General features: G+C 39.4%; 1 protein-coding gene and 1 long non-coding RNA gene across 3 annotated transcripts in view; one reads left to right on the top strand and one right to left on the bottom strand.

The window, feature by feature from the left end:
• Positions 1-3,295, bottom strand: part of LOC121655007 — a 14,627-nt gene extending 11,332 nt beyond the window's left edge. The window contains exon 1 of the long non-coding RNA XR_006013060.1: positions 3,285-3,295. This is a non-coding gene — a long non-coding RNA (uncharacterized LOC121655007). The remainder of the gene's footprint in view (positions 1-3,284) is intronic.
• The window catches only part of LOC121655001 (protein sprouty homolog 3), a 21,875-nt gene extending 5,147 nt beyond the window's left edge, over positions 1-16,728 (top strand). For both annotated transcript variants that reach the window (XM_042009425.1, XM_042009426.1), the window contains exon 2: positions 12,981-16,728. In XM_042009425.1, coding sequence (XP_041865359.1) covers positions 13,048-13,932 — 885 coding nt within the window. In that variant the 5' untranslated portion in view covers positions 12,981-13,047 and the 3' untranslated portion in view covers positions 13,933-16,728. The remainder of the gene's footprint in view (positions 1-12,980) is intronic.

Raw genomic sequence — 16,728 nt, 5'->3', positions numbered from 1 at the left:
TTCCCTCTCTTTGCATGTAGATTTTAGGTTGTTCCAGCTGTTCAGAAAAATTGTTGCTAAACTTGTATCACTACAAATGCTAATAAAATCTTTATGATATGCAGTTAACATTTTTGGCATCATCAATTCTTCACAGGCCCATCATAACATGTTACAACTGCAAATCATTTACAGTTATGATCTGCTGGAACTGTAATCCCACCATGACTGAGTTAAGAAAGGTTACAAATACCTTTGTCAGTTTGAACGAAAAGTTTGTGCAGTCTGTTCATTTTGTCCACTACCTGTCAGCTGGGAACGCTGCAGAGGTTACATGCTGTCTCTTCATCTCTGGAGCAGTTTCTGGGTTTCAGTGTGTAGAAACAACTAGTTCAACATGAGAACCAGTTTGAGTGCTGCAATTATAACTCAAGACACAACTCGGCCAAGTTTGAACCTATAAACAAATGGTCCGGATGGTCACCACGACTTTATTTATTTTTAATCATTGTTAGCATCGTCCATGTCTCACTCATTCACTGCTTCTTCCCTTCCTCTTTCCTTCCCTCCCTGCCTGGACTTGCTGGTCTGCAGTGTCTATTTCAGTCTTTCCGTTGGGGTCAGATTCGGCACATCCGGTATCTCATCCAGTTTATTGTCATTCAATCCTGCTGCACTCCCGTAGGGCATCAGGAGGAAGGCCCCTGGGTCTCAGTGCCTGGCTGGCCTCTCTCTCTCTCTCTCTCTCTCTCTCTCTCTCTCTCTCATGATTCAGACTGGGTTCCAATCAGTATATTTTATCCAGCTTTATTTTCCCAAAAGAAAAACTAAAACGTTGTGTAAAAGAAAGTCTGTATCTGCAGGTTTCTCTTTTATAAGTCTTAAATATGTAATAGGAATGAGTCTTATATAAATGAATGGAGGTATCAAACATATGGCCTGTGGGCCAAAACTGGCCTGTCATAAGGTCTAGTCTGGCAGTAATATATATCTGTTTAAATATATTAATAAATAACTGTTTTTAAAATATCTTAATATAAATAACTGTGACAATCGAATTAGTCCTGCTGAGGTTTAATTTTTTATGTTTAAATGTAAAACATTTCCAAGGCAAGACGATAACTTGTTCTATGTTTTCAACATTTCTCAGACTTCAGTTTGTATTATGAGGTGGGTCAGTTCAGGTGGTCAGGATTACTACTACTACAATGTATGTACATTTTAACAAACTCTGATCATAATGTGAAGTACTGCACATTTACTTCCAGATAACTGGAATTAAACATTTGCTGAGTTTATAGATCCCCTGTGATATACAGTGTGTGTGTATATATATATATATAATTCAGGTTGTTCACAACGTTTTCTAAAAGGACAGTTCATTAAAAGCAAAAATCTTGATAATGTATTTGTACTTCTCTGTGCTAAAACAAAGGGAAAATGTTGGGTTTGTATTATTTAGAGGTTATTAAGCTGTTATTTTACGGGTCCGAACCACTGGAGACCAGATTGGACTGAATGTGGGTCCTGAACTAGAATGAGTTTCACTCTCCTGATATAGCCACTACCACATTCACATGGAAACATGCAAAAAACGTAGTAGTATTAGAATTAAAATTCAGGAAAAAGTGTTATGTCAGAGTGTGCTGTACACACACAGAGATTAAATTCATATTGATTTTCTAAGCCGAAAAACAAGATTTCCCAAAACATTTTGCTGCAAACTATGATTAGTTTTTAAATACTGTAACACGGCTGGAAAGTTTATTTCTTCATTAAAGAGAGTTAAGAAAGAGACAAAAAGAGCTGAAAAGATGACAGGCTAAAAGTAGCATGAAAAGGCGGTGAAGGATGGAGGGAGGAGAGGAAGAGGATAGGGCAACCCCTCCTCATTCCTAGGGTCACTGCAGTCAGTTTTAAAATAGCCTGAATCCATGATGTCATCTGTGAGAGATGCAGCAATGCTCCATCCATTAAAGTCCATCGACCATCAGCAGGTCGAGTCCAGACTCAGCGGAAGTCGGGGAGTCAGCAGGCAGGCAAAGAATCAGCAAAGATGACAAATTTCTATCTGCTCTGGACATGAAAAGCAATTTTTTTTAAAACTCTCTGCTTTGTTTTGAGCCTGTACTAAAACAAAAATGAATGCCAGAACTAGATACAGTTCTCATTTGTTGCTACTTTGCTCTTATATACAACTTGTGTGTGTTAAATTTCTCCTGCACAGAACAAATACATTTATAGTTTTGGTTTACATAAAGTTTGTAGAATAACTTCCAGGTATGATAAGCCACAGAAAGAGAGAGAAAAGAAAAGTTCTGTCTGGCTCAAATTTAAATTTCACATTTTTAAAAACTTTTGGCGTCACAAGTAACAGAAGTCATTCCACTTTTTATTAAAGCTATCACTTGAACCAATATCTGTTTCCTTGATGCTGTTGCTATAGCAACTGTTTATTACTTTCCTGATGGAAGACAGAAAACAGATGCATCTCCAGCTTTATGAGAACACATGTAGCTTAATTTTAAGCAGATTAAATGTGCATCTGTCATTCATTGTTTAAGCTATATTTCTAACCTGACACATTCTGTGAAGATTAATGATTAAAATGATTCCCCTGAAGTGTAAAAACGTGTTATTTTGTTGCACATTGAGCAGTAAAAAGAGGTGTATTTCAGCTAGAATGGGTCTAAATGAGGTCAGGTAGTAGCGTCTCACAGGCTTGTGCAATAACTAAACCAGGGGTCTGCAACCTTTCCAATCCACAGAGTCATTTTTCCCTCAGCCCAGCTAAATAAAACTTGTTTAGAGTCACAAATGTTACGAAAGATTTAAAAAAAAACACAACTTATAATTTTTGATAAATATCCACTATAGGAAATATGTCGTCATTTTTGAAGAACCACGTTTTTATTTCTATTTTCAAGTTTTAAAATAAAGAAAAACAAAACTTTTGCAAAAGAAGGATAGACAGACTTTCTTCTATGGGATGTAGATATCTGTGAAAATTATGTAAAAAACAAAAACAAAAAGACCCTTGAACTAAACACTGCTTTCTTCTTTGTTTAACACTCACTCTTAATTCTATCTTAAACTTGCTTGATTGAGTTCTGAATGCTGCGTTTACCAAAAGAAGCATCCTGAATGTACCTTCAATGACATTTGAAGCTTGCCTGAAGACTACTCCTGTTGTACCATCATCAGTGGTACTTGTTTGTACTCTCGCAGTTTGTACTTCATAATTGTTGTTTCGTATTGTTAAATCCAGTGTTAGGGGAATTTACTCTAAAAGAGTAGTTAGTTACTAGTTACTCATTACTTCTATAAATTGTAATGAAATTACTTTACTAGTTACTGCATTTGAAAAGTAACGCCACTACTTATTACTTTACCATTACTTAATTCACCGTGTAGACATGGACAAACGAATCATCACTGCCTGTCTGCAGAGTGTTTACTGTATTTTGTGAACAAAATGGCTTTAAAACCACAAGAACAACATCGCTGTCTGTGGGAAGAAACGGTCACACTTGTCTCATAATCATTTTATCTAGTATTTCTCTAAATCTGGGCAATTCAATAGTCGACAGGGGAGCATGTCTCCTACAAAGAACCCTATAACTAGCTTGTTAATTTCTGTCTTACCGGCTGCTGCGCTCCAGGAAGTTATCATTTGGTCTGTGATGTGTTATGAGCCAATTTGTCATGATAATCCACTCTGAACCGGTTGTAGCCGACAGTTGGGAATATTGAACATGTTCAATATTTCAGAGCTGATTTCTGAGGAACGTCGGCAACTCCTGCATTGTGACTGTGTGGATGGTGACGTGGTACGGAATGTAGCCAATCAGAAAGCGAGCTGGCTGGGGAACAAGGAAGTAAATAAAGTCTGTGTTCACGCCGTCTCCAGTCTGTTATTTGTTTATTTATTTATTTTTTCAGTTCTGGCTTTTTCTGTTAACAATAGTCTCAAGACCACCATCATTCCCTCATCCTATAAATCCTCTTCCATGCTGTGTGTTGTGTTTTCTGATTGTCACTATGTTTCTTCTTCTTCGTTTTTTGCCGATTGTTGCTCTGGTTCTTCTTTTACTTTTCGACGTTTGTCCAGCTTGGAGGACTAGATTGTAGATGAGTTGTGGGACAGCATCGTTATGTGTGTGTGTTGTTCTGTGATTAGATTATCAGCACACACCACAAACATGATGATCAAAACTGTTTAATGCCTGATTTTTCATCTTCACGTGTGAGGTCTCGAACCGATCAAAAATCTCATAAGATTAAAAAAATCGTTGTGTGTGTACCAGGCTTTAGTTGGCACGCAATCAGGTACGTCATGCAAATCGATTTCTATGGCAACATGACCAGGCAAGCACACACACAGGCAGCAGCATGCACACACCACTTAAAACAGATCAGAACTTAACACATAGGCAAACACGGCTCAAGTAACGCAGAAAAACACGTTACTGTAGTCCATTAAAATAATTTCATTACCAATATTTTAAATGTAATGCATTAATTTACTTTGTTACCCAAAGAAGTAATATTGTTGCTGTAACTGGTTAAATCAGGGTACAAGATGGCTTTTAGAGGTACAGTACTGGAGCCTCAGTGCATCAAAATGTTCCATAAGCATGTTCCACACACTTTGGGATGTTCAAAAAACAACTTTGCATGGATCTGTGAGCACTGCTATACAATTTTAAACCTGCCATGAGAAGCTCTGTACCCCAAGCAAGTCTTGTCACTAACAAGTGACAGACGACAAACTGCTGAAACTCTCCTTTCCACACTACTTTCTGAAGTCAAAATGGAAAAGAAACAAAAAACATACATCACACATTTGAGCTCTAATGATTTACACCCAGACAAAATTAGACCACATTTAATCTAATTTTTCAACAGATCATTTTCACAGTTACACAAGGTGCAGTGGGCTGCCAGGTCGGTATCCAGCACCAATTGGGGGGTAAGGGCCTTGCCCACAGTGGTTCAGCCAGCCCAGGGACTTGAACCCAAGCCAACCTCTGTAACCACTTGGCTACCACTGTCCCAGATTTTGACCCCATCCGTGTCCATGTGCTGCCCATAACTGTGGATGGCGTTTATTCTAAATGTGTTGGCACGAAATCAGAAAGTTCATCTGATGATGGAGGCTCCGTCATCTCTGAACCTCCTCCCGATGATGGAGGCTCTGTCCTCTCTGAACCTCCTCCTGCATCCCTCTTCTGATGTGCAGCATTCCGTCTTTTTGCATTAACTTTTATTTCAGACCATTTTTTATTTTTTACTTGGACCATGATGGTGTGATGTTCTGATCTAGCTGCATTTGTGTGTGATGAGGAGGTAATTGTCCGTAGTTTTTGCTATTTCGTTTTTTGTTTTTTTTTTGGTGTTGGTTACGGCACACAGCAGTGTGTGCATTTGTTTTAATAAATCCTAAACAACACTGGATCCCACTTCATAGCTTCTTGTTTAGCATTATCAATGGAAGATCGACCAACAAATGAAATAAAATAGCATCTTTCATCATAATGTTCAATAATGCGATGGTGGTCTGTACGAGTAAAAGAGCTCTGTGTGATTTTCACAGTCCATCTTGCTAACCCAAAGATAGAAGACGAGTTAAGACAGTAACTTTAGTTACCTTCTGAATAATGGTTTCACACCAGTTAACACACAGAAAATACAAAAACAGAATACCACATCAGTTTCATATCCTTTTTTTTAAAAAAATATATTTCTTTTTTACATTTTTGGTGTGTTTCTAATTGTTATTTGGACTAAAGGTGAAAGCATGCCATGTATTTATTGTCATTTGACCACATTTAGTGGTAAAAATTCTTCTCTTAGCAAAAATGGTGGAACAAATATGGCAGCTGACATGTATGTGGACCTACTGCAAGCTGAAATAAATGGTTCAATCTAAGAGAGTTATTTTAATAAAGTGCTTAGAGACCAATAGAAAGAGTTTTTAATCATTTATGTGAATTTTTCAGTCACTGACTTGATTTTATTACAAGCTCCAGCTTTAAGAATGATGGGGAAACAAGGTGGCCTATTCATCTAGAGGACGGAAAATAATCAAAGCTTTAATAAATTACATTTCGTCATAGATAAGAAATAGACCGGTACTGTCCACTGAAACATGGGTTCAAACGTGGCAGTGGTGGTGATGAGGTGGAGAATGGACAGCATAGACAGAGTACAGTGTGTGTTTTAGTGGAAACAAGTGATGGAAGAAGACTGTGTGTGTCCCAGGGCTCAGGCTCAGTCATTACTGATACTCCCTCAGCAGCGAGGTCCGTCCTCGGGTTACCGCTGACGGCCTCTTGAAACAACAGCTCTCTGTCACTGTTTTGCTCTCAGTTTGGTTTGCTTCTCTGACTCCATTTTTATAATGCACTTATGATTTTTAGGTTTTTATTTTGTTTAACCAAAAACACTTTTTGCTTAAAGTGCTCTGATGCTGCAGAGAAACGAGTAAAGGAAGGATCACTCTCCTCTCATGGCTTATCTGCTAAATAAAACACTCATTGTGCTGCCGGCAGGTTTCCCTTAAACCAGCCTCATATTTGGGGGAAACAACTGTGAGAAAATGTATGTGATCCACAGGGAATGTTTAGATCTTTAACATATTTTTAGGGAGGAAAAAATGATATGATGGTATGATGGTGCAAATGACTAAAACAATGAGATTTTCTTCCCTGATCAGAATATTTAATGTTAGTTAAACTGCATATAAATCTGATGATGGCTGAATGTGTAAAGTGTAGCTGACAGTGGTGGAAGGTGTGAGTGAAAGTCAGTAACAGATGATGTTAGATGGTGTCAGCCAGGTCAAAATGTATTTATGATGCCCTAAATTACTTGGCTTAATATGAGCTTCACAGTTCACAAGATTCATTAACACAGAAATGGATACCTGAGAACATTCCTACACACGGCTCAAATAACGGAAATAAATAAATGTAAAAGATGAATACATCCACAAACACTAATGAAATTACTGTTTAAAAAGGACTTTCCAACATCAGCAGGTTACTCAGACTTACACTAATTTAATATCCATTTCATCCTTAAAAACGAAATTTGCCTTTGAAAAATTACATCTATAGAATACACACAATGACTTAAAACTAAATAAAAAGTCCAATAAAAAACAGGAAAACACAACATAAATAAACAAAACAGTGAACAGTGAGGGTCATTGGTGGCCACCATAAAAGCATACTATAGATCAGTTTGTTGATGGTGAGCTTACAGTCTGACAGGATCAAGCCCTCATTTTCCACATCTGCTCTACAGAATTATTAAGAGTCAGTGTTTAAGAGTTATGCTGTCACTCTATCTATCTATCTATCTATCTATCTATCTATCTATCTATCTATCTATCTATCTATCTATCTATCTATCTATCTATCTATCTATCTATCTATCTATCTATCTATCTATCTATCTATCTATCTATCTATCTATCTATCTATCTATCTATCTATCTATCTATCTGTCTGTCTGTCTGTCTGTCTGTCCATCTGTCCGTCTGTCTGTCTATCTATCTATCTATCTATCTATCTATCTATCTATCTATCTATCTATCTATCTATCTATCTGTCTGTCTGTCTGTCTGTCTGTCTGTCTGTCTGTCCATCTGTCTGTCTATCTATCTATCTATCTATCTATCTATCTATCTATCTATCTATCTATCTATCTATCTATCTATCTGTCTGTCTGTCTGTCTGTCTGTCTGTCCATCTGTCCATCTGTCTGTCTATCTATCTATCTATCTATCTATCTATCTATCTATCTATCTATCTATCTATCTATCTATCTATCAACAATAAATGAATGAATGTCCTACATTCATGATATTATATCAGTGTAGCATCAACATTTTTTTTTACATTTTTTCCTTTTGTGAAATTTACAGAAATGTAATAAGTTGCTGCTACATTGATATTGTATCATAAATGTTGGATTTTTAAGTAGAATCATAACATAATCATTCCTTCATTATCCATTCGTATTTGGAATTTTCATGGCTGTACATTTGGTTTTGTATGTGCTCGAAATAAACTTACTTACTTACTATACATGCACCACACTCTATGATGTTTCTGATGTGTTGGAGCCATTATCCTTTACTTCTGACATCTTTGCATCCTCCTCCAGTTTTTCAACCATTCAATTATTATCTCTCTGTCTGTCTGTCTGTCTGTCTGTCTGTCTGTCTAGAGTATCTAAAACATAAGAGTACACATACACTGCCTGGTGGAGCAAAAAATTTGCCACCTGGATTTAACTAATCAAACAGGTACGAAGCTCCTGTTGGATAATTACTGCATGGACGCTAATCTTTAACCCCAACTGATGCAATGAGTAGCTTCTCAATTCTTTAACAACCATGTATAAAAACACATACCGTGGTTGTGGAAAAGATGTTAGTCTTTAGATTAAGAAGGGTCAAAAGGTTGGCATCAGCAGAGAAAACATCTAAGGAGATGCAGAAACTACATAACATGGGTGAAGAACTGTCCAACTCATTAATAAAAACTGGGAGGATAGTGGGGAGCCATCATCTTCCAGGAAGAAATGTGGTAGTAAAAAACATCCTGATTGATGGTGATCACTGATCGCTTAAATGTTTGGTGAAATCAAATGGTAGAAAAAACACCCGTAAAACTCAGGGCTATGTTTAATAGTTAAAGTAAGAACATTTCCACATGAGCAATGTAAACTCCAGGGACTGGAGCTGAACAGTTGTGTAAGATAAGAAGAGATAAGAAAACCACTAATCAACAAGGCTAGCTGGAGAAAGATGCTTTAATTTGCTTGGGAGCATAAAGATTGGACTCTGCAGCAATGGAAGAAGGTCATGTGGTCTGATGAGTGCAGAAAATGTATATCTTTCTTGCAAGGTTATCTCATTTAATTTTCCTTAGTTAATGCATAGTTCCATTACAGACAGAAACTGAGGTGCAGGGTGGGCACAAAGGCCCGGATTCTTCAACATAACTCAGAAGTGTATCTGTCACTGCTGTTGGTCCAAATGTGGGAAATCATCAGCTAGGAGTTTCAGTAAAGAAATCAGACTTCATCTCGGTTTTTGTTTGATACTGTCTAGCAACTATAAAAAATATTATTGTCTTTGTTTTTCCACAAAGGGATTTGAATTTTCTGAAATTTGCTGCTTGTGGTATTTCTTTATCAGAAAAACTTTGAGCTCATTAAGTGACTACTCTAGGATTTTACCTCACACCCTTTTACTGGAAGGTGTAGCCATGGATACCATGTTTGGGAAGTCAGCTACCCAGAATCCTCACGCAATTACAAGCACACAACAACAAATGTAACTAAAAGAAAACACACACACACACATCCCTCAGCTCCTCTTGTAATATGAGAGGGGAGGATACTGGCTGCCCCACCCTCCTACATCCTTTGTGCACACACACACACACACACACAAACACACACTTTCAGCTCTCAACCCAGCTGCTGTTCCCAGAGGATTGATAACAGACAGCAGAGCCAGACTGACCATCACAAGCTAAAACAGCTGTAAAACTCAGTGCAGCCAATCACTGAAGTCATTCTCAGGTCACGTGATCATACCAGAACCACTAACACAAACATTATTTTCCTCCTAGCAACAATATCTAAACTACAAAATCTAAGCTAACACATTGTTGCCCTCATTAGCTTTGCATGTTGCAGTAAAACCATCACTGGTTACATATTTGGTAGTAAAATTAGGGGATATTTAGTTAAATGTATCTTCTGTCTCTCCAAAATCAATCATTTTGTCTATAAAATAAAACCCTGAACATCTAATTTTGCTCCAACAATGATCAGAAGATTAAAAGATTTCACTTCCTGTTTGTCTGCCTTAGCCTCCAGCCCTCTGACGTTACTTAACATATTTGTGCATAACGTAGCAGCCCAAGAAAAAAAAAAAAAAAAGGGAGGTAATGAAAATGAACATCAAGCTTCTTTTTTCCCCCCAACAATTAGATGGGCTGATAGGCGAGCAGAGTATGAGAGAGGCAGCCACCACTCTGTCTGATGAGATTAGTCACCAGGACTTCTCCTCTCTCCTCGGACTAATTGAAAAATGCATCCTCATCCAACAAACCTGGCCCTACTTATCTGCTGCTGTATGGCTGGACCTCTGGAAGGAGTGGGATGAGGACAGGACACTCTACAGGGAAGCAGGAGCAGAAGATGCTTGTGCTACAGTTTGCTGAAAAATCTCCTTGAACACTAAAGAAGAAAAACAGCATTTTGGATTGTTTTAATTTTAACAGCCTGTTTAATTTATCACCTCTGCCTCTGGATGCAGTGATACTGTTCTTGGGTTTCATCTGCCGCATCATCCTCACTTCAGTTTGCTGGTTTTTGCGTTTTTTTTTTTTTTTTTTTCTTTAGCCTTTTCCCCTCAGCTAGTTTCTGTTTCACTTTCTGGGGGGCAGTGTTAATCCGGGTTATGTCCCTTTCTTTTTCCAACAACTTTTGCAAACGACTGTTGCTTTTTTAGAGGTAATGTCGGATCCTGGTCATCTGCAGGTGAACAGGTGAACGTTTTGTTCTGCTCTCCGCCATTTCCCTTCGAAAATATGAGCTACCATCGCTCACTTGCTGTAGCTATTTATAGGAAGGGAGGGCTGAGGGCTCGGAGAGGAGAGAGGAGGCGGCGATTCAGATGAACGGACCGGCTGATAAACACCGTGCTGGAGATCAACACAGAGAGATGGTGTCTGACATCCTGCTATACTCCAGACGAAATTACACCACTCTTTCTTCACATAGCGATTTTTTTAATTCCTTCAATCTAGAAATAAAGAATTTCTGCTTATTGCCTCTTTACATGATCATGTATAGCACAGTCTGATTATCCTTTATCAGGTAATTACAGTAATCTCAGGAGAAACTGGATTAAAACACCTTGTTTTGTCCCCAGTACTCTGATATCTTTGCACATGTAGCCTCGTATATCTGATTTAATGATTGTTTTTTTTTCCACATCTGTGCTTCCGTCAGCAGAAATGCCGCCGTCACAACATGAACGGCACCCAAAAGAAAAACAAGAAATCTGAGTATTAATTAGAACATTGACATGTTTATTTACCAGATTATTAGCTCCCACATTAGCAGCTAATGCTAAGACAGTGGGTTCCGCCATTTATAATAAGGACCAGATTTTTTGAAAATAACAGTTACATCACTACGCACATATTCTGAAAGACATCTGATAGTAGACTAGAAAATGTAGACAGGGTTTTTTGAAAATTGCTTTCAGAAGTAGACGTAGAAAAGTCATATTAATTATCTGATTATTCCTGATGATTTGATTTTTACGGTCATGTAAACAGACTCCTATATAGTTAATGTAATGAAGTAAAAATGCACCTGAATTTAAACATAAGAAAGGGAATATCAAATAATCTCTAATCATGTCAACACCCATAAGTCTGGTGTGAGAGATGAGCATGAATATTAATTTAAGAAAATGTTGACATTTAGTGCCTAAATATGAATAAAACCAGGACATCTTTTAACAGTATGATCAGATTCAGACGTCTCTTGGCTGAAGAATAAAGGCGATCTGCAGCTCACTGAATGTTTGTGCAACTTTTAAGAGTCCAAACAGACTGAAGTTCTGTGACTGTTGCAAATTGATCAAATAAAATGAATTTGTTTGAATTATTATAAGTTGCAGAAAAACCAGTGACCTCCAGTCCTCCTTTATTCTTTGGAAACCCCTCAGTTCTGTCATTGTAACATGTTAGAGAAGGAGCTTCAGACAGGTCATTATTCAGACTTTACATGATTTTTATTTCTTTTCTTAAAGGATATTGATGATTTGAATACATTCGTCTATCATTTTATTAAGACTGATGCAAAATTTTGCTTTACAAGTAAACTGTAGGTGTGGCTCATGAAGCAATGTTTTGAATGAGTTACTGTTCACATAGCTACAAGTGGTTATTTGCTGCTACTCCTTACATCCTCCTCTTTCGTAATCTCATGATCTGAGCTGCTTTATACACATTTCCATTTGGCCTCATTACTCAGCGAGGACCAGTCCCACGTGAGGAGTGAAGCAGCCATCTTTGCCCCCCAGCCACAGGGCAGGACCACATTTTCTTTGTGTGTGTGTGTGTGTGTGTGTGTATAGCTGAATATGTACAGTGTGTATATGTTAGTTGAAGATGTTGTTTTATCAAAGAAAACCTCACATTATCAACACACGTCAGAGACCTGAAGCTGCTGATTTATAGTTCTTTTCCCTGTTTTGTCTCCATTTAATATCTGTGCAGACAATCAAATTAGCTGCATATTCACCAGGAGTCAGGCCTTTTAAAGTAGTATTTTCTGATCACACATTAACTGGAATATCTTTATGCTTTCTGGTTTAGCTGTATTTTACCTTCAGTATGCCATTTTATGCTGTAAACATGACATGTATCCTTCTAACAGATACTTTGTTTGCTCTTTAGTGTAGCAAATCTTTTTTTCTCTAGTTAAATTAGCATTTTTCTCAAACAGCTCGGCCATGCTGCAACCCTGCGTTTGCAGGTGGGATTCCTCCATGGCAGCAGCAGCTGTTTTCAACAGATGCTAAATTATAGAGTTCTTTTTGTGAGGCTCTGGCAGACTAATAACAGTGTTAGCTTGGCATTGGAGAGCCTCAGTGGTCACAATAACTTAGCCAATGGTTGTGCATTGGCTCTGCTGCCAAAATCTTCAATCAAGTGCTGCTTAAATATTTGTAGAGCAATATTTAGGCTACTGTATACTCTATGCAGTGCGATCCCCTCTGTCATTGAGCCAATCTTCAGTTATTAAAAACTAACAGAAATGTTTTGGTAGCATGTTCCCATAAAAAAATTCCAGGAGTCTGATTGGATCAGATTTGTCTTTTGTTGCTGACATGAGACAATAATTTGATGTTAAATTAATTAGCAACTGTTTGTTGCTTCTCTGTGTCTTTGCAGGTTTATCTGATGTGCCGTGAGCATTGGGAGCCCTTTGGCCCTAGTGCCACCCAGCTGGCTCACCAGAATGGAACCTACTCATTCCTTGAGGATGGAGCTGGACTCAGTGCTGTCGCTTGACCAGATACGTGCCATCCGGGCCAACAATGACTATGTGGAGAGGCCTGTGGCATTGGAACCGGCATCCCAGTCGGGATTTTTTTATGCCCATGAGGACCGTTACCCCCATGGAGCATACACCTATAACCCCTCCACCCTGTCCCACAGCCAAAGTCAGCAGCACCACACTCATCTTTCCCACCTGAGCCGTTCCAGTACCGTTAGCTCCTCCATGTCTCGAACCAGTGCCACCTCAGACCAGCGGCTCCTGGCAGGTTTGACGCCATCTCACTCTGGCTTAGGTTCAGTGGTCCATTCTCAGCCTAAAGGGGAGTTTAAGCCTGATGCATCGTTGGGTAAACAGCTGACAGAGGATGAGACAGACCTCAGTCTTCATCTCTTCATCTGTGAGCGGTGTGGTCGCTGTAAATGTCAAGAGTGCTGTACCCCTCGACCCCTCCCCTCCTGCTGGGCCTGTGGACAGCGTTGTCTGTGCTCCGCCAAAAGTGCTGTGGAGTACAGTACGTGCCTGTGTTGTGTCAAAGGACTCTTCTATCACTGTTCTGCCCAAGATGACGAGGATAACTGTGCTGACCGGCCGTGCTCCTGCGCTCCAGCCCATGCCTGCTCCCGCTGGAGTGCCATGGGTCTGCTGTCGCTCTGTCTGCCCTGCCTCTGCTGCTACCCCCCTGCCAGGCTGTGCCTTGCCCTGTGCCAGCGTGCTCATGACCGGGCCACACGACCTGGCTGCAGGTGCAGCAACACAAACACGGTGTGCCGCAAAATTTCTGCCTCCAACCCTAACCCTTGTCACCCATCGCTACGTAGCAAAGTTCTGGAGAAGCCATTATGACAGGCTTAGAGGAAGACCAGATTAATCAGCTTCCCCTCAACTATGGCCAAAGCTAAGGCCTAACCAATAAAAAGTTGGGGCTTTGCAACAGAGCCATTGTGACCCACCTACCTACATATGACAATCTAACGAACCATTAAGTGTCGTTTGACACTTGAATTTCCTTCTCCAGCTCAGGAGGGACCAAAGCTTTACTGTGCCTGTTCAGGTTGGAGACTTAACGCCTACAACCATAAACTCGTGCTGAAGAAGAAGACAAAGAAGAAGACAAAGAAGAAGAAAAGCTGTTATGCTTTGCCGGACAGCTCTTCAACCTATCCAAGACTCCCAGTCGGAAATGGCCTCTGCATTCTACGGCGTAATCTTGGCGTGATAAAATCTATTTATTTATTGTTGAACCTCCTTCCTCCCCGCCCTCTGCAAAGTTCACACGGAGCACAGAGAGGGGCAATGGACCAAATCAGGAAGGAAAGACGCCTGCGGCGGTGTGCACGCTCCTTGCCAAAAGTTTTCTGTCCTCTAGAAATAGAAAATCAGAGCAAGAGTGTGTCTGAGGTTAAAGCCACAAAGACATACAGAAATCTCAACAAAAAGCTGAAGTGTCGAGTAACTGACATGAAGCTGAACACCTGAACTGTGCAAAGCAGAAAAGGCATTGTGAAAGAAAGCTGTAACAACAGTTTGAAACCAAAAGAAAACCGCAAAAGAACAAAAAAGGGACCACACACTGTCTAAAGTGAGTGAATTTAAGTGATATGACACTCATTTGTAAAGGAAAAGCACTGTGAGGTAGATGGACGATCTTTTCCCCACCCGTCCAGAGCTGAATGGGGAAAATTTAACCAGAGAGAGGATGCATCATTGTGACCAGGCAGTGTGTGTGTATGTCCATGTGTCCTCTGCTGTCCAAAAACCTGTGTGTGTGTGTGTGTGTGTGTGTGTTGTTTTGTCAGCAGAAGAAGCCTCCCTTGTCTTATTTTTAGCAGAGCTGTTTAAGTGGAGCTCCGAGGGTCTGGTTGGGTTTCCTCTCAAAGTCAGTCTGTCGCCAACCTCCCCTCCCCCTCTCACTGACCTCCATCCTCCTCCTCGAACCCGCACAATCCCCTCCTTTTTTCCCCCGCTCCCTCCATCCTTAAATGCTCTTTTCCCAGAAGTGACAATCAGTTTTGTAGTTTGGCCTACACTGAGTTTGATGGCGATAAACCAGTCGCTTTAATCCATGAAAATGATTGTATGAGAAGCTTGATTCTACAGAAAGTCTGGTACTCTTAGTAAAAATGAATCCACAGGTTGTATTTAGTTTAAATATAACATAACATGTGAAGTTAAGTGAAAGTGATGGAGTATATGCATCATTCCCTCTAAGAAAATGTGAATGCAATAGAGGAAATATGAATGTCCTACAGACTTTCAAGTTTACACCCTTAAAGAAGCTCGGTTGCTGGTAATACTTAATGAGCATGGTTGAAGGCCTTCGCGGGTAAAGCGACATTCAAGTTTGCCTATTAGAGAATTTCCTTAGGATTACTGTAAAGAGCCGTCCTTGACGCCCACTGTTTCAGTGATAAATAACGTATTCCTCTCAGGAAAGAAATTATAAAAACTATCCAGAAAGATAAAGCTTATATCGCATCTATCTCCTGTGATGGTCAGAAGACCAACAGATTGCACTGAAATAAGACAATCAGACCAGTGAAATAGACAAGATGAGGCGTATTATTCCACACCCATACTGTATCTCCTGTCTGCCTTGTCTAAAGCTCAGACAGCTAAAAGCCTCTAGTTCCAGGTCCACAGAGAGTTGATCAAACAGGCAATTAGCTTCATGATAGCTCTTAATGGGCCAGAGAAGACTGCAGCATGGGAGGGAGGAGAGAGGACAGGATGAGTGGAGCTGTGGTGGAAGGCATGGCAGGAAGAGAGGGATGCTGAAGATTGAGAGAGGGAGGCTGGATGAAGGGAACAAGAGGAAAGAGAGATTGTTGATATTGAGATGAAATCAGAGACTGATTTTTTTAAGTTATTCAGATTTTCATGTAAAACAAATGCAGCCCTGCAGGATGTTTCTAGAAAAGGAAGATTGTGTGACTTTGTATGAAGGCTGGATGTGTGCATACATGTAAGTTTGTGTGTGTGAGGATGTCCCCTATAAGCACAGACACTCACATTGACCTGATATGTTAAATATTTCTTTGCTCTATTTTTATATGTAAATACGGGCTGTTAACTCTATAACTATTTTTTATTCTGCTTTATTTAATTTCCACAAGACTGATATTATTACAGTTGTTTGTCATTATACTAAACATTTACCGTCCACTGGTGATCTGTTAGAGAAGTTTTGGGGCAAATGATGACAATGAAGCAATTTATTCCCTTTATTACCACTTCCATCTCATGTGGCAGAGAGTTGCTGCAGCTTCTTTTTCCTGCACTGAACACTGTTAGAAGCATTTAGAAATAAAGACACTGAAAGAAAGTGGTCGTCTCATCTGAACATTCCTCTCAGTGTCCCACTGTTTGTGCAGCCCCAGAAACAATGATGCTGTCCAGTTAAAAGGTGTATTGCATTAATTTGAAAAACAAACAAACAAGAGAACAAACAAAAAAAGCTCTTAATTAACAAGATAAACTTCCCAACATACACACACACACACACAGAAAATAAAAAAAAATGCTTTCAGATGCAGAAAAAGTATCTAGGCTGCTGTCGGGTGCAAACCTACCGTCTCCAAAACTTTCATTTTTCAAAAAATGAAAAAAACTGTATGGTTTTGTAATAACTGGACATAATGT

This window comes from Melanotaenia boesemani, chromosome 15 (genome assembly GCF_017639745.1).
Source record: "Melanotaenia boesemani isolate fMelBoe1 chromosome 15, fMelBoe1.pri, whole genome shotgun sequence".
NCBI classification, from domain to species: domain Eukaryota; kingdom Metazoa; phylum Chordata; class Actinopteri; order Atheriniformes; family Melanotaeniidae; genus Melanotaenia; species Melanotaenia boesemani.
The sequence above is the reverse complement of the archived record's forward strand: the minus strand, read 5'-3'. Positions and strand labels throughout refer to the sequence as shown.